This window comes from Cryptotermes secundus, unplaced genomic scaffold, assembly GCF_002891405.2.
Source record: "Cryptotermes secundus unplaced genomic scaffold, Csec_1.0 scaffold909, whole genome shotgun sequence".
Classification (NCBI taxonomy): Eukaryota; Metazoa; Arthropoda; class Insecta; order Blattodea; family Kalotermitidae; genus Cryptotermes; species Cryptotermes secundus.
The window spans coordinates 312,683-335,879 of record NW_019722439.1 but is presented as its reverse complement, the minus strand read 5'-3'; the positions used below and the strand labels follow the sequence as shown (position 1 = coordinate 335,879).

General features: G+C 42.1%; 2 protein-coding genes across 5 annotated transcripts in view; one reads left to right on the top strand and one right to left on the bottom strand.

The window, feature by feature from the left end:
* Nucleotides 1-13,340, top strand: part of LOC111861504 (flavin-containing monooxygenase FMO GS-OX-like 4) — a 100,564-nt gene extending 87,224 nt beyond the window's left edge. For all 4 annotated transcript variants that reach the window (XM_023846148.2, XM_023846147.2, XM_023846144.2 and 1 more), the window contains 6 exons: nucleotides 2,067-2,205; nucleotides 5,755-5,888; nucleotides 7,961-8,138; nucleotides 8,857-9,004; nucleotides 10,854-11,017; nucleotides 12,541-13,340. In XM_023846148.2, the coding sequence (XP_023701916.1) occupies nucleotides 2,067-2,205; nucleotides 5,755-5,888; nucleotides 7,961-8,138; nucleotides 8,857-9,004; nucleotides 10,854-11,017; nucleotides 12,541-12,861 (1,084 nt within the window). In that variant the 3' untranslated portion in view covers nucleotides 12,862-13,340. The remainder of the gene's footprint in view (nucleotides 1-2,066; nucleotides 2,206-5,754; nucleotides 5,889-7,960; nucleotides 8,139-8,856; nucleotides 9,005-10,853; nucleotides 11,018-12,540) is intronic.
* A 3,891-nt stretch (nucleotides 13,341-17,231) lies between these two features.
* Nucleotides 17,232-23,197, bottom strand: part of LOC111861506 (MOXD1 homolog 2) — a 212,684-nt gene continuing 206,718 nt past the window's right edge. Inside the window, exons 9-10 of the mRNA XM_023846150.2 lie at nucleotides 20,282-20,450; nucleotides 17,232-17,827 (exon numbers count right to left, since the gene is read on the bottom strand). Of these exons, the coding sequence (XP_023701918.1) occupies nucleotides 17,501-17,827; nucleotides 20,282-20,450 (496 nt within the window). The 3' untranslated portion in view covers nucleotides 17,232-17,500. The remainder of the gene's footprint in view (nucleotides 17,828-20,281; nucleotides 20,451-23,197) is intronic.

Here is a 23,197-nt window from a genome sequence, read left to right as displayed (position 1 = left end):
ACGAGGCAGAGCTGCAAAATTATGCCAATAGTTCCTCCATAGTATTATGGAGGGTGGTAATTAACAGAGGCTGGCTCCTACACGGTTTAGTAGCCATGTTTAGAGTGATTATTGTGAGTCTGTGATTATTTTAAAACGTTTTCAATGAATGTGCATTACAGTATAAAGTTAATTTATTGCATATCAAGAAGTTTTGTAGTATTTTGAACCTGAAATCAATCTGGGACCTGTGTCTTCACCGTAGAAAAACTTTTCACACAGGCATATAGGACATACCCTCGTGTTTGCATATCGAATGTTAAAATATACAATGCGTTCAACGATCGGGGAAACCTGGAAACAGGGCTGAGCGGGAATAACATTTCTCACAGAGTGCTGCTGTAACTGCCGATTGAAAAATGAGTCATTATCGCTGATAAACGCGCGCGGTCAGTAGGTCTGGTTTTGTCACTGCAGCAAGTCGTAGTTTTAGTCAGTCTGTGTTAGAGGTGCCGATAGGCTGTCGACGTTTATACTGAAATGAATTTCACTATTTAAGAGCGTGTGTTTGTTGTCGAAACTTTTACAAGGAAAAAACATACAAACACAACATACAGTCAAAGTATAATTAAAGGTAAATATTTGAGGACAACAAATTAATGCATTTAATTAAACAAACAAAAAATAAAATCATTATCACAAATCTAAGTGTCTCTTAATGATAATAATAATAATTCATTTTAATTCTAGTTTATGTACGTGCAAATAATAGTAGTAACAATTATACCATTATAAGAGACGATTAAGGAGAACTTTCCTGGCTCCGAATACGTCACATCCCTGCAAACATTAGCAACTGCTGCACATCCAGCAGAGGGACAGTTTGTACATGAGGAGCAGACATTGAACAGAGAAAAGTCACTGATACACCGAGCGGGAACTTGGAGACCAACAATTTCCAGAACAGGAGGACAGAATTTGAAATCAAAGTGGACTTGAGTATGAAAGAGAGCATCGAGGCGATGCCTAATAATAATAATAATAATATTACTCCAGATTGTAAAATCAAACAACCTCAAGCCCCGTACACTGGCATGGGTTCATAAAAATCTTCTGGAGCAACCAGGGAGTCGGGCCGCGCCATAACTCAAGCGGTTATTCGCTGGCTTTCCACCGCGGCGGCCCGGGTTCGATCCCGGGTCTGGTCAAGTGGGATTTGTGGTGGACAAAGTGTCGCTGGGGCGGGTTTTCTCCGAGTAATTCGGTTTCCCCTGCCAATCTTCATTCCAACAAGTTCTCCACGATCATAATGACACGGGGCAGGCTACAATAGGCCAATCAGCGGCCGTGTGAGTGGATCCAGTTGGACTCCACCCCCCACTAAGCGAATTAAAAAGAAAACAGGGAGTCGAATGCGTTATCCTGATATTATTTCGGGCTGTTCAAGATTCTCATGAGAGTCTAACCTTGAGTGAGTTTCGTGGTATGAAGAAAAGCAGGAATTAGAAATGTTCTTTAGACCCTTAATTGGAATTGAGAGAGCATTGTTCGTTAACTTTTCCATCTTTTCTATTCAAATTCACGATTCTTTGTTGGAAGCTGTTCCTGTGCACCGTTTTGGTTTTGTTCACCAGGAACTTCGAAAGGAGATTATTGTCCAGTGGAAAAGTACACCATAAATCGTCTTGTACTCTTATCAGTGCAAGGCCACTAAACACTACGTAATTAACATGCTGACACTTAAATTTATATCAGGCTTAGCAATACATAGCATGCCGACCAGAGTGGCCGCGCGATCTAAGTCATGAACTGTCTTCGCTCGCTAGAACACTGGGATCATGGGTTCGAATTCCACTCAAGCATGGATGTCTGTGTGCGTTTATTCTGTTTGTGTTGTTCGTTGTGTAGGTAGTGGCCTTGCGACGGGCTGATCCCCCGTCCAAGGAGTCCTATCGATTGTATATAGGATTAAGAAACTGAAAAAGTGGTCAAGATCCAAGAAAGGGCTGTAGATAGATAGATAGTAGATAGTAATACAGAGAATGCTCATGTCTCTTTATATATTCACGTACTGTTCCTATTTTCAGAACCAATATTCCTAAGGAAATAATGCCATTTCCTGACTTTCCATTTCACGAAACGGAAGAGTCTTTCGTCCACCACACCGCCGTCCTCAGATATCTTAAGGAGTACGCTCAACACTACGGCCTGTATGAACATATCAGGGTACGTTCCATTTCAATATTCATTTCATCAGTCAAGCCCTTTGTCTGGGAACCCACCTCACTGAATCATATACGCAAATTCACTAACACAAAAGTGAAATATGTCCCTGTTTCGTTTTCTGTGGTAATGGGTGAAGATGTCCCTGTGCTTAATTAATTAAGCACAGGGACATGAAGACTTATTAGAGAGTGGAGCAATAAGTCCAGTATTCTTGATTTCGGCGCAAGATGAAAGTGAATAGTCAGCTTCACGCTCCCGCCGCTTTACATCCGAACAAAGCGGTTCCGGTACCCGCTGAATAGGAGGCTTGTGGGCCCCAGACCCGGTCTGGAGGCTGTGAAGTAGACTAAAGTACGCAATTACCTAACTTCATTTTTAACTATTATGTAGGTACATAACCCCCACCCCCGGAACACGAAGGTGATCAATGGATACATGTAAATTTACCTCCACGGTCTGTGTTCAACACGGGAATGTTCAATCAGTTCAGTTGTAGCTTCCGAAATAGAATGTTACTGTATCTAGTTTCAAGTACGTTAGCAGAATATTTTCATTTTTATTAAGATGTAATAATATAAATGAATTTCTGTCTCTGTATCTGAATAAAGCACGTGATTGAGAATCATGTTACATTGGATCTTCTCACGGTGATGAGTGTTAGCATTATGTCTTGTGTCGCGTAACGCTGATGCAGAGACACCTACATTCGGAGGAACACTGTACTATAATTTCGGCCCTGAAGTTGGAGGCAGCACGTTCCTTCGAAACATCGGTTCACATCTACGATACCATATGTCATCATGTCCAAAATACTGTCGCGTGTTTGCTAAGTAACGCGACAAGAAAATTTACATGGGTCTGGGATTTGAAAGGATATTTATTGGCAATCGCTCTTTACACTCACAAATACAACTATTCACACTTATAACATCTTCAGAAGTGTCTTCTTCAGTGTTACACACTCTCGCACCGCTAATCTCGGTGAAGTGTCTTCTGCTCTGCTCGGAGCTCAACTGTCCTTAGCGCTTGTCGATTACGAACTGTTATGTCCTGCACTCGGACTGAATAGGGAACACATTGTCGAAGGGTTAATTTCGCCCGCTGCTATGCAACGAATCACTTGTTGCCACGGGAATACGTGTCTGCCTCAAACAATTCGTTTGTAACGGTGGAAAACCCAACTGTTAAGACTTTCATTTTCGGGCAACGATTTCCTAGGCTAGCCGTTTACTAGTGATGGACGTCTTATGGTCCGTTTTTCAGGCAGCGCGTCACAATGCCTTAATCTTAAATTGGAATCAATTAAATTTCCTTCTACTCGTCATTCATCTTTATAATTGTCTCTTCTTTTAATTTTGTGACCCGTACCGAACACACGTTTTGTGTGGCGTCGACAGGGAACCGAGTGTCGTTATGTTCGCCGAGTGAGTAACTGAAGTTTTTATGCGAAGATTTCAGCCTTCACAAGATATCCACAAGAGTTCTTTTTTTTTCTTTCGTCCAGAGGAACACAAGTTAAAGGCATTCGAGCTAGCTCTTGGATTCTTCAACTACCCTAAGTTGGGGTTGGTATGTCGCTGCGAAACTTTAGCACACACACACCACGCTGCAATATGAATTTCCATCTCAAATTTTACAATCGGATTCCTGTTATTAAAATTCACCTCTCTTCTTTCTGCGTGCTTTGGTACAGTTCAACATGTACGGGGCTGTTACTTGATAGTCACTGACAGAGTTTTCTTTAATCTAAACGTCGAGATGCTCAACTTTGTGTAAATAACACCAAAACTTGTGCGAAAACACTAGAAGCTCTTAATTATATGGGCCATCTGCAGGAATTAATTGAAGCTGTGAGAAACTTACGCGTGCTTGACGAAGGTTGCGGAAAATTTAATCACATTCTTCAAGCATTGTAAAGTTGATATTCCATTACCTAATGAATATTTCTTTTAGAATACAAGCAGTGTCAGCTGGGACAGGTTTTCTCCGAGTACTTCGGTTTCCCCTGCCAATCTTCATTCCACCATATTCTCCATCATCATACTCATCCGGGGGCAGGTACAATAGGCTAATCAGTGGCCGCCGTGCCGAGTGGACACAGCTGGACTTTACTCCCCCCCCTCCACTATGCGAATTTTAAAAAAGTACTGTATACAGAATGTGACAAAGGAACCAGACGATTTTTAAAATGCTTTATGTTGGCAGCCCCTGAGGTTGCCATGGCGGGAACCATGCCATTTGCTAGCTTAACTGATGCCTTTGTTTTCACCATGGAGCAGTGGAGCGCTCAACAGTGACTCTGCTGTTAAAATGCAGCTAATATTTCGCGAGAATTTCAATATGGCTCTTCATGGAAAACTTCCTTGCCGCAGTACGGCACGGTTATGGGTAGAACACTGCAGAACGAGTGCTTCCGCACCGGGCTGTGTGCGTACAGTGAGATCGCCACAGAATATTGAGGCTGTGAGGCAGTCTCAGGCGCTCAGCCAGGAGATATTGCTCTAGGAATATCGAATCGCCACAGAATATTGAGGCTGTGAGGCAGTCCCAGGCGCTCAGAAGGAGATATTGCTCTAGGAATATCCGATCGCCACAGAATATTGAGGCGGTGAGGCAGTCCCAGGCGCTCAGCCAGGAAATATTGCTCTAGGAATATCGACTCGCCACAGAATATTGAGGCTGTGAGGCAGTCTCAGGCGCTCAGCAGGAGATATTGCTCTAGGAATATCCGATCGCCACAGAATATTGAGGCTGTGAGGCAGTCCCAGGCGCTCAGCCAGGAGATATTGCTCTAGGAATATCGAATCGCCACAGAATATTGAGACTGTGAGGCAGTCTCAGGCGCTCAGCAGGAGATACTGCTCTAGGAATATCCGATCGCCACAGAATATTGAGGCGGTGAGGCAGTCCCAGGCGCTCAGCCAGGAGATAGTGCTCTAGGAATATCGAATCGCCACAGAATATTGAGGCTGTGAGGCAGTCCCAGGCGCTCAGCCAGGAGATACTGTGTTGCTCTAGGAATATCCTATTGCAGCGCGAAGAGAATATTACACAAGGATCTGATTTTCTCTCCGTACAAAATGGTGTTGGTGCAAGAGTTAAGGGATCATAACACGGCAAACCGTGGCTCAGTGGGCTGAGTGTTTAATCGGAATTTTGTCCGACGATGTCATTCTCCTCATGACAGATGAAGCACGCTTCTGTCAACAAACAGAATTCTCGCTGCTGGGCAGAGGAAAATCCGCATCAGCTCCATCAACGGCCTCTTCACAGAGCACACGTGACTGTTCCGTGTGGAGTGGCAATCTTGGGAGTCATAGCCCCTTATTTAATGACATTCAATGTTCATTTTCTAACAATAAATAAGAAATTAAAATAAAATTTCACCGCTTTATATACTTTTCAAATCGCCAGGTTCCTTTGCCATATCCAATTTTGGCCCATTAAGATTTTATATGGGATTAACCATTGCTGCTGTCTGTAGTTTCAGCACAGCTGATGCTAATTTCAGTACAAATTAACATGATGATTATCTGCTTTCCATTGAAGCTGCGAACTGCCGTGAAGAAAGTCTCTCCCATTGGTAGCAATAAGGGGAGGACATTATGGTCGGTGGTCACTGAGGACGTGGAGACCAAGAAACAAGAGGAGCTCGAGTTCGATGCTGTGATGGTCTGTAACGGGTAAGTAAGTATTATTCTATGATCTTACGAAACTTATGGCGAGAAATATTTTCAATGCATGGAATACGGGCTTCTTAAAATCTTGGAAGAATTGAAGCGTAACACATTGTTGAAATTACCATCTTCAGTGCTGTGACGTCACGCATCTGTGTAATCATGTCACAGAACAGTAATATTCACCGCCTCGACAACCATAAATCCCATTCAATGATGGATACGGTAGTTCAAAAGGCAGTTCATTTAATCCATTGAAAAACATGTGAAATATACTGTAACAGGCATTAGTGACTATAGACGGGGTTTTGATTTGTCAATAGATTTAATGACCACTTACATGTCATAACCACAAATAATTATTACACTATTGCAGATTTCCACACTACAAATCAGTATATTTCCACTGGTCTTTACTTAGTAACGGCTCTCCACAACGGCCATTCCTCTGCCGCGTCTTTACTAGACGTTTCCTGGTAACGAATCTTAGCAATGGAGATTCTTCCGCTTCCGTTGTCCGTTGGTTAACACTCCACACGTGAACCCTGAACTGCAGTGCACTCACTCGCTGAACCGAACATATAACCTCGGAGCGGACTTAGAGAAAACACCGCCTGCATGATTTCTTCTATTGAGTGACGTCACCGCGCACGCGTAATCTGCGGGTGCTCTATAGCAACGACTGATATTTACAAAGTCGTCTCTTAGCAACGGATATATACGCCACAATGCATTCATTTTCTGATATGACTTAAAAGCATATATATACAGTACATATAGGTCTCTGTTCAGAATTCAGATTTTTCAGTTATGTGTAATATTTTCATAGTGTGCAATGTCGTCAGTAGAAGCACAGTATGAGATTATCTATGCACATTTTTAAGTTTCACTGCGTCACCTATGCCCGTAACATAGTTCCTTTATCTACTCAGTGCACACTGGACAGTACTCTGGGGCGAGCACTATGGGTGTGCACTGCTGGACCAACGAACTTATACGCGAAGTATGTAAACATCTGTAAATTAAATATCTACCCCAGGATGGTTTTATTTTTCACTCTTTCGCTCTTCTAGTGATCCGTGAATGTAAGGCATATTGTCTCTTGCTATATATACACTTCAGTTAATGAGACATAACCTGCAAAAATTTTTGTTGCGTAAATATTGTTTCTGAACATTATCCGCTATCCTGTTTTCATTGAAAACGCCCTCTTTTTAAAATATTTATATTAATGTACCATCGTCACAACATTTATGTCTTACTGAATGTACTTAATATATAAGCATGCAATTGAGTTCTTTAAGGACTGAAACAGTTAAATTGTGTTAACATGAAGAGCCTCTTTACTGAAAACATTTTGACATGGTAATAGGTGTATTTCTGTGCCGGTCACGGTAGCCGAGCGGTCTAAGGCATGTACTGTCCTCTCTCGCTTGGAAGCCGGGATCGTGGGTTCGAATCCCACTCAGTGCATGGATGTGTGTGTGCGTTTTTCTGTGTTTGGGTACCGGTAGAGGCCTTGAGACGAGCTGATCACCCGCCCAAGGAGTCCTACCGAATGTGTAAGATCTAGAAAAACCGAAGTGAACGGAGAAGTTCATGGAGGTAGGCCTAGGCCCACTGGGGCTGTAGTGCCAAGGGGGAAAAAAATAGGTGTATTTCTTTATGTTATCTTATAAATACAATTTATATTTAATTTCTTCTTGTGTAATGTATGGATGTATAGACGGATGCTAGGAGTGACTTATAAACTGGTTTTGGAGTGGATGATTGGATTTATTGATACCTTATAAATTCAACTCAGGACTACAGGCAGTTACAGCGTCAATAACTTTCACTTCTCCAATTGTCCAGACCGGCTCTGGGGTTCACTCAGCCTCCTATACAATGGGTACCGCGGGTTCTTTCCCGGGGGTAAAGCGGTCGAGGCGTGAAGCTGACCCCTCATCTCCAACTAGTACCGAGGTCAAGAAAATGTGGAGCTATACATCCACTCCGCCATTCGTCTTCATGGCGTAGTGCTTAATTATTATTATAACAATAAGAAGAATAAATAATAATGTGACTGGTTCATTTAGGCATTATTCTGTACCATATATACCAGAAATTGAGGGAATCGAGAAGTTCGAAGGATTGATTCAACACAGCAAAGCCTATCGGTCAGCCGAAGCATATAGAAATCTTCGCGTGGTTGTCCTTGGTGCTGCTTCCTCGGGGATGGACATTGCGGTGGAGGTAGCCGCGGTGGCCAATCAGGTAAGACTTTCCCACGTGCTTACTCCTGCGTCGTGTACAGAGACTTCCTCCCACGGATGTTAGTGTTATTTACAGTCACCGTGTGTCCACGTTTTGAAAATATGCCTGCTTTAAACCGACACGGAGTATCAGACTGTTTGGGTGATACTCAGAATTACTGGGATTTTGGACTTTTTCCATCGAAAATAAAAAAATGATTTTTTTTTATTTATTTTTTTTACCGGAGTTCCCTCTGCTGTCAGACAAACTCAACGTTCCTGTACAACTTTAGCCTCAAACATAGTATTCTCACAGTTCGTATCCGGCACTTAAACTGAATGTGATTCCATCACATGCGAGTCAATTGATTTTGACAAAACTGGGATAAAAATTACGCCAATAAGGTCAACGCTAGGCCCCTTAGAAAGAGCTATTCTCAATCACTAAGGGGCCCAACTGAGTAGGTGTCTTCCTTCTTCACCTGAATACGGAAACAGATCCAGTTTCCGAAACGTCGTGCCTTCTATAACCTAGAGTTCCGGACAATGGAAAAAATCCAAACCCCAGTAATTCTGTGTCATTCACCATCGTCAGAACCCCTTAGAATCCACCTGTCCTACCTTGTTGTAACCTTATGCACTGTTCAGTGTGGACTATTATACACACAAGTTAATGTGTATGTATGTAAATATGGAAGGTTTTCCCATTTGATGTGTGGGTATGTTATTGTATATTGCAGGTTTATATTAGCCACAATTTACGGGAATCTCTGATGTACTTGCCGCCAAACGTAAAACAAGTGCCGGGCATCAAAGCAGCTTCCATTGATGGATTTACTTTCCTGGATGACTCCAGTGAGAAAGCTGATGCCCTGATTTATTGCACAGGTGGGCTGACTGACTGTCAAATGGGATAAATGTACAGAGATAAAGGGAAAAGAATACGTTTTAGCAAACAGGATGGGAATACGTTCGTTAGCTTTCGTTTACAAATGTAATGGACAATTTTCATCTCAAAGTACAGTGGGAGGCATGCTTCAGCATCAAATAATTGGAAGAGACATGTACCAAAGCTCTGTATTAGCTAATGAAACTGAAATTGTCTGAGAAAGACACGAAAAGGGCAATTATTGGGCGAGAGTTGATGCAACAAGCTCCATATGCCCCTAAATACGACTATTTCAATAACAATATGCACAAAAGGAAGCAGGGGGCACGCGGTAGCGTAGTGGTTGAGGCACTATGCTACATGACGGAAGGTCGCGGATTCAAGTCCCGATGAGGTCATTGGACTTTTTTCAATTGACCTAATCCTTCCAGCCGTACTGTGGCCCTGGGGTTCACTCAGCCTCTAACAGAAATGAGTACCAGGAATTAATTAAAGGCTGACAACCTTACCGCCATCTTTGAGCCGATTGTCTAGATAATGTGGGAACCTCAACGTCTCACAACCCTATGGACCTCCACGGCATGTTACAGGGATACCTTTACTTTACTTTACTTTTACAAGAAGAAGAACTTTCGTACTGAAGCGTAGTCAGCTGAAGATGACAAATGTAATCTGATATTTTGCATAAAATAAAACTATTTTCCTTCTCACAAATAGATAATTCTTTGTTAATTTTGCATAAAATTATAAAATAAATATCAGTATTGTAGCCTTGTATATCTTCATACAGAAACAATTCTGTCTACAAAATTATGTCGTGCTCCATCTGTTAGTTAACGTGAAAATACAGGATGTCCGGATGAAAGGTATCCAAAATAAAATAATTATAGTATCTCAGAAAGCTTTTATTATACACATTTATGGGTTACACCACTACAAAGGGAAACTATGAAAGTTTTTTCTGAGTACATAACTTTCTCAATAAATTTAAATGTGGGTTCCCTTGATGGCACGACAAATATCCAGGCTTGAAGCATGTTTGGTGTTACCGTAGCCACAGCGTACCTTATGCGGGCTTTCAGGTGTTGAAGCTCGTTGATCTTAACCTGGTAGACAATGTTCTTCACACAACCCCACAAGAAAAAGTTCAGTGGGGTTAAATCAGGCGACCTAGGAGGCCAAGAAATTGGTTCATCTCTGCAGATCCATCTCCTTGCCATCTCTCTGTCCAGGTGATTCCTAACATGGTGGCAGAAATGTGACGGCGCATGCGCGTAAGCCGGGCATGAAAGATAGAAAAACTTACAGGGTGTTCCTTTCCGATGACATAAACTGGATACGTGTATGACAATTAGTTTCCCAGATATGCATTTTTTATTTTGGATACCTTTCATCCGGACACCTATACATACATAACAATATACTACACGTAAAGGCGCGTCCACATTACTCGTCTGGCTTTTACATGTGCTCGTAAATCTTCGTCCACACTACTTCAGTTGCTCGCCAGGCTTCGGCGCGTGAGGATCCGTATATTTACTCGTAGTGTGTATAGGCTGTAGTCGTATTTTAATTTATTTGCTATAGTTTTTAAATTGAAAATTTTGCTTGTTTTGTGACTTGTCATATCATCCACATTACTCGCGAGCATAGCGAGTCACACGAGCACGAGTAATGTGGACGCGCCTTAAGGGTCACCAGTAGTTCTGTATCGCTGTGTTACGAGTATGTGGACCGGAAGTCCACTACCAGTCGACGTTAATAATATACTGTAGTAATTATAAATGTTACATTTATTGGTGAAAGTTGTTTAAACACAAACGCAGATCATGTTCTTTCAATTTCCAGGTTACAAATTCGACTTTCCGTTTCTGACTCCGGAATGCAAGGTGCGAATTGAAGGCCGTCGCGTCATGCCCCTGTACAAACATTTGATTCACACAGAACTTCCAACTCTTTGCTTTGTTGGTTTACCCTTCAAAGTACTTCCTTTCCCACTCTTCCACTTTCAGGTAATGGATTTCTTTCCTGATGTTGTCATCAGTAGTAGTAGTAGTAGTAGTAGTAGTAGTAGTAAGCTTAGTGCATACCAAGTACTGAAAAAGACGAGGGCTGACTCCGCTGATTGCAGAATATTTTGGAAGTGTTTTAGGGTTGGCAAAAAGAATACGTATATTGTAACATTCAGTACTGATATATTTTAAGGTAGCTGGGAAACCAATGGCGTTCCCCAATCACTACTCACTATATAACGCTCGACATTAGCTGTGGAGGGCAAAGGAACTTGTTGTGGCCTCTGAATAAACTGTCTTCAGATTCAAATAATGATTTTGCCTATGGTTCTGTATGGGTGTGAAACTTTTACGTTAAGGGAGGAACATAGACTGAGGGTGTTTGAGAACAGGGTGTTGAAGAGAATATTTGGACCGAAGAGGGATGAAGTGACGGGAGGTTGGAGAAAACTGCATAATGAGGAGCTTCGTAACTTGTACTCTTCTCCAAGTATAATTAGAATGATCAAGTTGAGGAAGATGAAATGTGCAGGGCATGTAGCACGAAAGGGGGAGAAGAGGAATGCATATAGGGTTTTGGTGGTAAAGCCCGAAGGAAAGAGACCACTGGGAAGACCAAGGCGTAGGTTGGTGGACAATATTAAAATGGGTCTTAGAGAGATAGGATGTGATGGATTGGATTGCTCTGGCTCAGGATAGGGACCGGTGGAGGGCTCTTGTGAACACGGTAATGAACCTTCGGGTTCCATAAAATGCTGGGATGTTATGCACAATGAATGACTGAAATATTTTGATCTGATCATAAGTTACACGTACTGAAACTGGTTCACGCGTGCGATATACAGTGTGACAATGTGGCATTCTTGGTTTCTCAAGAAGGGCTTTAGCTCCATGGAGTTAGCCGGGGAGTTAAGTTAGCGATTACAAAATTGTCGGCGATGTTGACCTATAATGTCCGATAAATTAACTCTGACAGAATAAGAATTTAACTGATAAGGTTTCCATTAATGTGACATGAAATAATAATAATGCTTACTTACTTAAATACTTACTCACTCATGGAGGTGAGCCCTTCTAGAGAAGCCGCCAATTCTGCAGCTACTCAAGAATTTCCCGGCATTTTATGGAACCCGAAGGTTCATTACCGTGTTCACAATAGCCCTCCACTGGCCCCTATCCTGAGCCAGATCAATCCAATCCATACCATCTCATCCTCTCTCTCTAAGATGGATTTTAATATTGTCCACCCACCTACGCCTTGATCTTCCCAGTGGTCTCTTTCCTTCTGGGTTTCCCACCAATATCCTACATTCATTCCTCGTCTCTCCATTCGTGCTACATGCCATGCCCACCTCATCCTAATAATTATATCAATAAAGGGATAAGTGTGTAGGACTATAATTCAATTTTAGTTGAAAGCGGCTTTATAATTTGTGTTACGTATTCCTTGTAATTTATTTTGTTTTGCGAGATGGAAGCTCTCCATATGTGTCATATACTAAGAACTGTGTTCTCATCAACAGATACAGTATTTTATGAGGACACTGGACGGTTCAATCTCACTACCAAGTAAGGACGAAATGGACGAGGAGACGGAAAGAGATTTTCAGAAACGACTCGCACTGGACATGCCACCAACATATGCGCACCAGATGGGATCCATGCAGTGGGACTATTTCGCGGAGTTAGCTGACTGCCTCGGAATCAAGAGGCTTCCTCCAGTCGTGAGAATGGTGTACGATTATGTGGCCGACAGGAGGAAAGAAGACATGATGCACTACAAGACCGAGAGTTACACTCTGCTGGACCATGGACATTTTGCGAGGAATCAGGTTTCACCTTGAGAAGTGAACAGAAAAATGTTTCTTGAGCTGTGTGGAAGTACGTTGCCAAATATTGGATACAAATACAAATAAATACACCAAAGCCCTAATCCATTTTTATTGTAAGAATCGCGAATTGATTTTTAGAGGAAGTTTTCTTTAAAACTCTGTACTCTTTGTACTGTTTCTCCCCAGGCTTCCAAGCGACATTACTGTAATATGTTCTTACATGTTCATTGTTAGTCTTGTGCCGAGAAAAACGTAAAAGTTAATATTAATTCAATAAATTAACGACTAATAACTCTTTACTGACATTATGTATAACCAATAAGCATGTACTATGTGTCAATATGAGAGTAGTATTATTATGTATTTGTGGTTGTCACTATTATAAGTATATAGTTATAAATTTCATATTATTCGTACAATGAGAGAAAAGCAATGCATTCTACTTACACTAAAATAGTGTAATAATTTGAATACTCGTATTTATAATGAAATGAGATAGTTTTTACTATTTTTAATAAAATTATTATAGAACTATTTTAATGCTGTTGTACAGAATGATCCTTTAAGGATTGCATATAACTAAAGCTATGAGTTTTCGTCACAAATTTCATAACAATTCTCGCACCCTCCAGACGACTCAAGGAAACATTAACTTTTAACAATAGGTACACCGACGTTTACGAACATCAGCGGCGCTGCCAAAGGAAAAGATGAAACATGGTGCCCTTTAGCAAGATTTGTCATACTTACTTACTCATGGAGCTGAGCCCCTCTGGAGGAGCTGCCAATTCTGCAGCTACTCAAGAATTTCCCAGCATTTTATGGAACCCGAACGTTCATTACCGTGTTCACAAGAGCCCTCCACTGGTCCCTACCATCAGTCAGATCAATCCAATCCATACCATCACATCCTATCTAAGATCCATTATAATATTGTCCATCCACCCACCTACGCCTTGGTCTTCCCAGTGGTCTCTTTCCTTCTGGCTTTCCCACAAATATCCTATAAGCATTCCTCGTTTCCCCCATACGTTCTACATGTCCTGCCCACCTCATCCTCCTTGACCTGATCATTCTAATTATACTTGGAGAAGGGTACGTGACTCACTTCACACCAAATAGTTGTCTGTAGAATAAACAAAAACCAACAAACTCCGTGGCCTGTAGTCCGCATGCGAACTATATCGACCGAGTGACCGCCGCTTGTCAGCGTAGTGCCAACTTTAGCGGGTAGAAGGTGTCACGTGTTCAGCGCAACGGTTCCCCACGGCCGTTAATTTCGGTTTTCTACACCGGAAGTTGTCTGTAGAATACTTGAAATAAATAGAGTGCTGAGGACAATATTTGGATCGAAGACTGAAAAAAAATAAAGTGATAAAAGGTCTGAGAAAACTGCATAATTAGGAACTTGATAACCTATACTCTTCGCCAAGTATAATTAGAATGTTCAAACCAAGGAAAGAAACCAATAGGACGACAAAGATTTAATTCGCTTAGTGGGTGGTGTAGTCCAACTGGGTCCACTCGGCACGGAGGCCACTGACTGGGCTATTGTAGCCTGCCCCGGGTGATTATGATGATGGAGAATTTGGTGGAATGAAGATTGGCAGGGGAAACCGAAGTACTCGTAGAAAACCCGCCCCAGCACCACTTTGTCCACCCCAAATCCCACTTGACCAGACCCGGGATCGAACCCGGGCCGCCGCGGTGGGAAGCCAGCGACTAACCGCTTGAGCTATGGCGCGGCCAATTACAAATACTTAATATGCACACTGCAGTGTGTTTAAATAAGAATTTCGTAAATTGATTTCTTTTAAATACATGAATAGTGCGAAAACGTGACGGTTGTGACGATATGTACTTCAGTCTTTGTCGTTCAATGCGACATATGTACTTTTCAGATATCTTGCCAGCCGAAATTTACACCGCATAGAGGATTGAACATAACGCTTATCATGTACATGTACGTATAACAGTTTTTAGATTACGGTTATGAATTATAACCAGCACGTAAGCACAAAAAGTAAAGTAAAAGTATCCCTGTAACAGGCCGTGGAGACCCATGTCGTGAACAAGACCTCGTGGGGGTAAGCTTGCGACGTCACCTTACTACTACCTCACCTGAATGTAGACCTGTCCGTCTCTCCGTCCGGGTTAAACACTGTCGGCGCATACTGCCCACTCTGACACAGAAACTTTCTTCTCTGTGCACTCACAGTACACTGCTCGTCACAGGCTGCCCCCTCTNATCCATAACCTGGACATATCCAATGTCGTGTCGTCACGCTAGGCTACATGTACCCTGCCAGTGTCGCAGTGGTTGTTCCAGTGGGCATCTGAAAGACGGTCCTCCACAGTAAACTTTCTTCTTCCAACAGCTTGTAAGTACCCAGCTGATCAAGAAATTCGTTACTTAGTCTAGTTTCTTGCAGTGGGGTGAGACTGAATCCACTATGTACGCTAATTGTACCAGCCCCATATGACAGATCATGAATGTAGAGCAGTCAGTTGAATGAGAATTGGTAGGGGAAACCGAAGTACTCGGAGAAAACTTGCCCCAATACCACTTTGTCCACCACAAATCCCACATGACGTGACCTGGGATCGACCCGGGCCGCCGCCAACACAGCCCTTAGAGAATCCTCTCGGTATATTGACTGATTTCGGATATGGCTGCTCCAACATGGCTTATACGCGCATCTTAATGAGTCCTTTCTGTATATATGTTGAAACTGCGACACCATTGGAACTTCTTTCGCAAATGTTCCTCTACACAGAGGATGAGTACCTCAACATTACATATATATACACTGCTTGTCCAGTAACAACCCCTCTCTGTGCTGGGAAGGGAATACTGCCTCAAGTCATGCAGATAATTTGGTACGTAAATTATACTGGGTGGCTACTGTGCAGTAATATAATTACGTGCTGTAATGATTCCAAATGTTAGAAGAAAATTAGACATTCATAACCTTAAATATGTCATACACACAGATTCATAAACACGCATACAAAACAATTTCCTTGTTACAAATATTATGTTTTTGGACATTACCCATCGTCTTGTCTCTTTTTTAAAAAACCGTCCTGTTTATTTCTCAAAACACAACGTTTCGGAGACTGGATTCCGTCTCCGTCGTCAGGTAAAACCTATTCAGTTGGGTCCAATAGACAGAGCTAACTGTGTTGTTTTTTGAAAAATAAACAGGATGGTTTTTTTAAAAATAGACAAGACGATGGATCATGTCCTAAAAATTATACTTGTAGCAATATACCATCGTCACAAACTTTTAGATCTTGATCTCCTTGCGTCTTGTCATTCCATGTGAATATCATTTTGGTTACTGTTTCATTACGACACTGTTCTCGGGACTTGTGTCCCCCTGAGTCTTTATTCTGATGTCAGCTCTTCCATGCCACGCATTTACATTAATGAATCTGATACTGCATTATAGAAACGTTGCGTAGTACTGTACTTAAATATCTACCATTTGCCTCTCAGAGGATTGAAACATACATTTCAGATACCAATGTTGTTCTGACGATCAGAAGGAAGAATTTTATTATAAGAATTATGGCAGAATGTGGCCAAATCAAGTTCTGAAGTAGGTCTAAATATTTACAATGAATATAAAAGTATTCACCAAGAGTGTTTTATTGGCAGAAGTTCAAAGTGAGGTTCGCAGAATTTATAACCTGAGTCATGAGAGCTCTCATTGTACCTCACGGACACTCACGAACACTCACGAACACGCCCACTGTGTGTGCTGCTAACTCTTCATAGCCTGATACCACATAAAAGTGTTTAAAAATGACGTGGGAAACACCAAAACTCGTAGGGACCTACAGATCCAGCTAATACTGAAGTTAGGAACATGAGGAGTCATACCTCCACTGAACATGCGTCTTCAGGGCATGATGCTTAATTAAGCACAGTGAGCCTTATATTTATTTTACTCACCTTGTAGAAAACACACTACTTACCCATAACAAAGACCAATCAGTTAATGTTGTTTACAGCAAATATCGCAGTTCATTCTGACAATCATAACACATAAATACGCTGTTTATAATCTCTTGATGTTAGAACAGCTGGTAATGTGCAAAGACGTTCAGATAATATTATTAGTTCTGCTTAATGAAAGCGGTCCATTGGGGTCGCTGCTGTTTGAGTGTCTCAGAGCACAAGAATACAGAACAGGAAGACGACTAACATACTAAAAACTTCGTCATAACATTAGCGATGATCCATGAAAAAAACTGCAATTTCTTTTGCGACTATATTTGGTTCGTTTCATACTATCAAAAATATGAAACATTATGGACAGAAAATATGATGAGCAGGAAAATGTCTTTTTTTTAGGCAACTTGTTAAATTTTTGTTTCACTAAAATAGTTTATTGCATATTTACAGTAGCTTATAATCATCAGTACATTACAATACAATACAGCGGTAGAAACAATCACGCATATAACCTACAAACACAAAATGAAACACTCGTTATATTTGCAACGTTCAGCGAAATTAATTATTCACAATCTGATACACTTGGGGCAAACGTTTGGTATATTATATACAATAGAATTTATATTACATTATGTACAAAAATAAATTACACTGTTATACAAAGAGGTGAGTTATGTCCAAGATTCATCTCCTGAAGGCCAGTAGGATGCAATATGCTAAAACAAACACAAGTAAATCCAAGGTACTTGTGGATCGGGAGCTACTGTTCAGTCTCGAGGATTCTTGCAGACTAATACTGCTATAAACTTTGGTTTTATCTTCGTCTTCTCCTCCAACGAAATTGGCGGAGTCCTCTTCGGATGCTCCGACCGAGGCGCGATCCCCGGACTCCATCTGAGCTTCTCCGGGTTTCTTCCTTCGATGTGGTTTTGACCTTCGATTATGGCACGTGTCTATATCTTCATAAGGTTTCGTGATGTTTGGATAATATGCCTCAAAGTTTTCTGTGCCCTGAAACATCACAAACATTTAAACATCTGTTCATTATTTAACACTAGAAAAAAACAAAAAAACTTGAAATTTCAGTGGTGAAACTCTTCCTAGCAAGAACATTAATGAATTTTGGGGGTGAAATCTACTGAGTACATAATTTATGTTGATGTGCAGCATTTTGTGTTTCTAAAAACAAGCTCCATCCCAAATGCGCAACCCCAGTAACTGAAAATATTAAATTGCTATTTAAAGTTATGAAACGAACATTTTCGGCAAACGTGAACGTTGAAATGCCGATTTAAATATCCTCTCTGCCGCCATTAATCGCCGATATTCTGCTCTTCTTCGTAACTACTACTACTTCTGATAACTGCTAATTTGTTTTCAACAGTAATCTGTCATATGACAGGTCCACAGTCTCTTCCAAAACAGCTTCTCCACTTAACGCGATCTAGAGCTTTCTCCTTCAAATAAAAATATCCTCTTCTGTCCCCAAGGTCATCCAGCATCTTCTTACATTTTTTCCTCGTCTTCTGGTCGCATACATTTTAACATTTAACATTTTAACGGTAACGTAACTAGTTTCCTTTCTTACTCGCAATCATCACTCTGCCATGTTACTGCACAGTAGCTACCCGACATGGCGCTCACTGCTGCAAAACCGATTCACCGGAATCATTCCTTCAAATGGGGCGACCATATATTAACCTACTTGTAGCTGTCATTGTGAAATGCCACTACGCAGTGCTTATGGGCATATGGATGTTCGCTGTGCACTGCTGCCAATCTGAAAAACCTTAATATTTTCTTCAGTACAAATGATGTTGACTTCTGTTCTCAACGTGCCGACCGTCCTCTGCGGCTATAATCACGAATTTTACGGCCAGCACAAAACTTTCTATACCGTTCACTTACACTGCGACATGGCCACGCCATAGCTCAAGCGGTTAGTCGCTGGCTTCCCACCGCGGCGGCCCGGGTTCAATTCCGGGTGTGGTCAAGTGGGATTTGTGGTGGACAAAGTGGCGCTGGGGCAGGTTTCATCCGAGTATTTCGGTTTCCCCTGCCAATCTTCATTCCACCAATTGCTCCACAATCACCCTCACCTATCATATGGGGCTGGTACAATAGGCCAGAAGTGGCCGCAGTACAAGGGACTTAGTCCCACCCCACTAACATAAATAATACACTGTAACATAACTGTTTCGCCATAAACCTCGACAGGCTGGCCATGAATTTTGGCTGTGGCATTTTCTTTATGTACAAAAATCGGACCACTGCACTATTTCCAACTGTGACCAGTTTTATAACGTAGCAAACAAAACACAAAAACGAAAAAACACCATGATTTCAGTCCGTAAGCGAACTATACCGACCGAGCGACGGCCGCTTCTCGGCGAAGTTAGTGCAAACTTTTGCGGATAGATAGTGACGCATGGACAGCGCAACGAATTCCCACGGCCGTTAATTTCGGTTTTCTAGACCGGAGCCGCCATTTCCTTGAAATAGCTCCTCAATTATCATCATGAGGCTGAGTGGACCCCGTTCCAGACCCACTACTACTAAAAAAAAATATCTGCAAGCTCCGGGAATCGAACCCGTACATCTGGATCTAGCAGTCATTTTAAACTGCCACTGCGCAATAGCTTCGCGCACCTGTGTGAGTTGGCTGTTACTGCTCCCGTGGACTCCGCACTTGCTGCTAGTTAATGACAGACCTAGTGAATTCAGTTCCCATCAACCCCATGGTTCATGAACTAGCACAAAGTAACCGTGCACTCCAGAGGGCTACAATACAACCGACACGCATCAGACCACCAGTATATTACAGAGCAACTTCGCATTTCCACGTACGTCACGTGACAAATATGACGCATGCATGTTCGTCATAGGCCAGGTACGAATCTGACACATAATTCATAAGTTCACAATTTTATTGATCTTCAACTGTGATCTGTGCAAGTATACATACACGGATTGCTATTTATGATCGAATTCAATGTAATGATTTTAGCACTATATAGCGAGGTCGGTATAGCTACTGGCTGGACGACCAAGGGGTCGGAGTTCGAGTCCCGGTGGGGGCAAGAATTTTCTCTTCTCCACATTGTCCACACTGGCTCTGGGGTCCACCCAACCTCCTATCTAATGGGTACCGGGGGTAAAACTGCATGACCACCTCCAACTAATGCCGAAGTCAAGAAAATGTGGATCTATACATCCACTCCCCCATACGCCTTCATGGCGTAGTGCTTAATTAGTTAATTACAGGGACTTACCTTACCAAAACAATTTAAAACTGCATTATCACCTACTCTAAATAAGCGGTTGGACTTCTGCATATCAGGACCGCGTCTTCAGGAATCCTGCAGGTGAGGATGTTGACGCTGTGCTGTTAGGGACGTGTATAGCTCTGATTCCTGGGAGTCAGTCACGCTTAACATTAACTGCAGAGCCTATGACTGAACTTACCGGTAAGAGTGTAGGCTTCTTCATCCAGCAGAGAGGCTTGAAGCTGCCTTTGCGCGTTGCTTCCTGAAAACTCCTGAACTGGTTCTCCCAGTCATACGTAACGAGACGGCTTTCCAGCGTCATGTCAGCCAGCTCGGGTGGAGATTTGATGCGCACCGGATTCGAACCCCTGCCGTGAAATTTACTTCATTTTAAAACATATGTACTAATAGTTTATAAATGTTTATAATGAGTTTAAAAATTTAAGAAAAGGATATCAATGTCTCTTGATCCACTGAAGTCTGACATTCAGCCACATGACATTTGGAAAACACACTGCATCTCCATTACAAAAACCCAGTTGCCCAATGCTGTTTAGGAAAACAATCGCTGTCCATTCTGAGAAACAAACAAATAACATAACAGGCCACACTTCGCTCATAGAAAACAGTTGGGATGACAGAATATTCTAAGCGAACAGCAGTAAATATTCCAAGAATTTTTTTTCGCTTAATGGGGGTGGAGTCCAGCTGGGTCCATTCGGCACGGCGGCCATTAATCGCCTATTGTACCTGCCCCAGGTGATTATGATGATGGAGAATTTGGTGGAATGAGGATTGGCAGGGGAAACCGAAGTACTCGGAGAAAACCTGCCCTAGCGCCACTTTGTCCACCACAAATCCCACTTGACCAGACCCGGGATCGAACCCGAGTGGTTCCAAGAATTTCGTTTATATTTAATTTCATCGTCATTGCAATTTAAAATGGTTACCGTCGTTCCTTAATAGCTGAAATTCGTTATATTATCGAAGGATTTATGGGTATCTTTACAGGAAGGAGACTGCCTTGCATTCTAATATAGATGCATGAACATCTGCGTGTTCACTTTAGACCAGGGATTCTCAAACTTTGTCAGACAGCGGCTCGGTAAATTCTTTTTTCTATAAGACGAGGCCCCGTCGGTACCGGGTCGCGGCCCGGCGGTTGAGAAACACTGCTTTAGAACAATCTCCCTGTCTTGCCTTGAATAAAGCTTCTGTCTTATTCTTCGCAGTGTTTACGTTCAGAAAACGTCCTGCATTACTTTTATGAAATATCAGATTCTGAAGAGGAAATATCTTTGTTGGTACATCAGAAAGCAAGAAATTAGTACCACGCTTGTCGCTTTTATATCAAGTGTTGTTTACTTGAAGTGAGCATATGTGGTTTATCTTCAATAAATTACAGTGTGCTTCCTAACGTTGTTAATTTCGTTTCACATTATCTCTAACCCCAAAACAATTACTAATTCGGACCTACGAGCAACACGCTGGAACATTAAGCACACAGCAATTACATATGTGGCGCTAAAGCCTATTAAAGGCGATAGTATTACTCATGTTTACTGGGCCCAATGTTAAGTTTAAATGTTCTTTTAATCCTACAAGCTATATCCTTTCATCAGCTCTAAAATTGATACAAAGTCTCACTGGAGCACCCATGTGGAGGCGGGGCTGAATACCTCCACCGTGACCCTGCGAGTTGTAGGAGGCGACGAAAAGGGAAGTCTCAGATCTGAGACAGTAAAATATGGTCGCGAGTCCCAAGGGACTCGGACCCGAGAAAGGCTGCGCTGGCAACGGCCAGCAGCATATACAAAAGACAGACCCGTCCTCTCGTCAGAGAGGGCGCCCCACAAAACAAGACCGTAACTGTCAAGCAGTAATAAATATCTGGTCATGAGCTCCACATGGGTTTCGATACCAAGACTTACTGCCTGACTGATCGTCAGTCGCAATGTCACTTTGACTTTGATTTGATGTCTCACTGAGATTTATAGTAACTACATAAGGTTTCCCGTAAGTTGCTTAATAGTTTCATGCATACATCAAGCGGTTAGTCTCTGGCTTCCTACCGTGGCGGACCGGGTTCGATCCCGGGTCTGGTCAAGTGGGATTTGTGGTGGACAAAGTGGCGCTGGGGCGGGTTTTCTCCGAGTATTTCGGTTTCCCCTGCCAATCTTCATTCCACCAATTGCTCCACAATCACCCTCACCTATCATCTGGGGCTGGTACAATAGGCCAGAAGTGGCCGCAGTACAAGGGACTTAGTCCCACCCCACTAGCAATAAAAAAATACTCATGGAGCTGAGTCCTTCTTGAGGAGAAACCAAATCTGCAGCTACTCAAGAATTTCCCAGCATTTTATGGAACCTGAAGGTTCGCTACCGTGTTCACAAGAGCCCTCCACTGGTCCCTATCCTCAGCCGATCAATCCAATCCATACCATCCCATCCTATCTCTCTAAGATCCATTTTAATATTGTCCACCCACCTACTCCTTGGTCTTCCCAGTGGTTTCTTCCCTCTGGCTTTCCCACCAATATCCTATATGCATTCCTCTTCTCCCCCATTTGTGCTACATGCCCAGCCCACCTCATCCTCCTTGACTTGATAATTCTAATTATAGTTGGAGAAGAGTACAAGTTATGGATCTCCTTATTATGCAGTTTTCTCCAACACCTGTCACTTCATCCCTGTTCGGTCCAAATATTCTCCTCAGCACCCTGTTCTCAAACACCCTCATGTTACAACATACAGGAAAATTTAATTTAAAACAGTATCCTTTAAAAACATTTTAAACTTTATATCAGTGCATGACTGTTCTTTCCGAAAGAATATTGACACGTATTCAGAACAAGGAAGATGAGTTGAAGCTTGTTTTGCGAACACCCACTCATGTTTCATGTTTGACGAGATGCAGACATATATACTTTGTGTTTGGTTGCAGTATTCAATTGATCCCTCCATACCAGCAACGGCATTTCTCTTCTTTTTCTTTTTTTCTTTTTTTTTTATAAACGTGGTTTGTTCGCAGGTTCACTTTGTTATCCGATGCTTATGTTTCGGTAAAGACTACACCGTTGGAGGCACTGAAAATTAATGGGAGGTACATCACA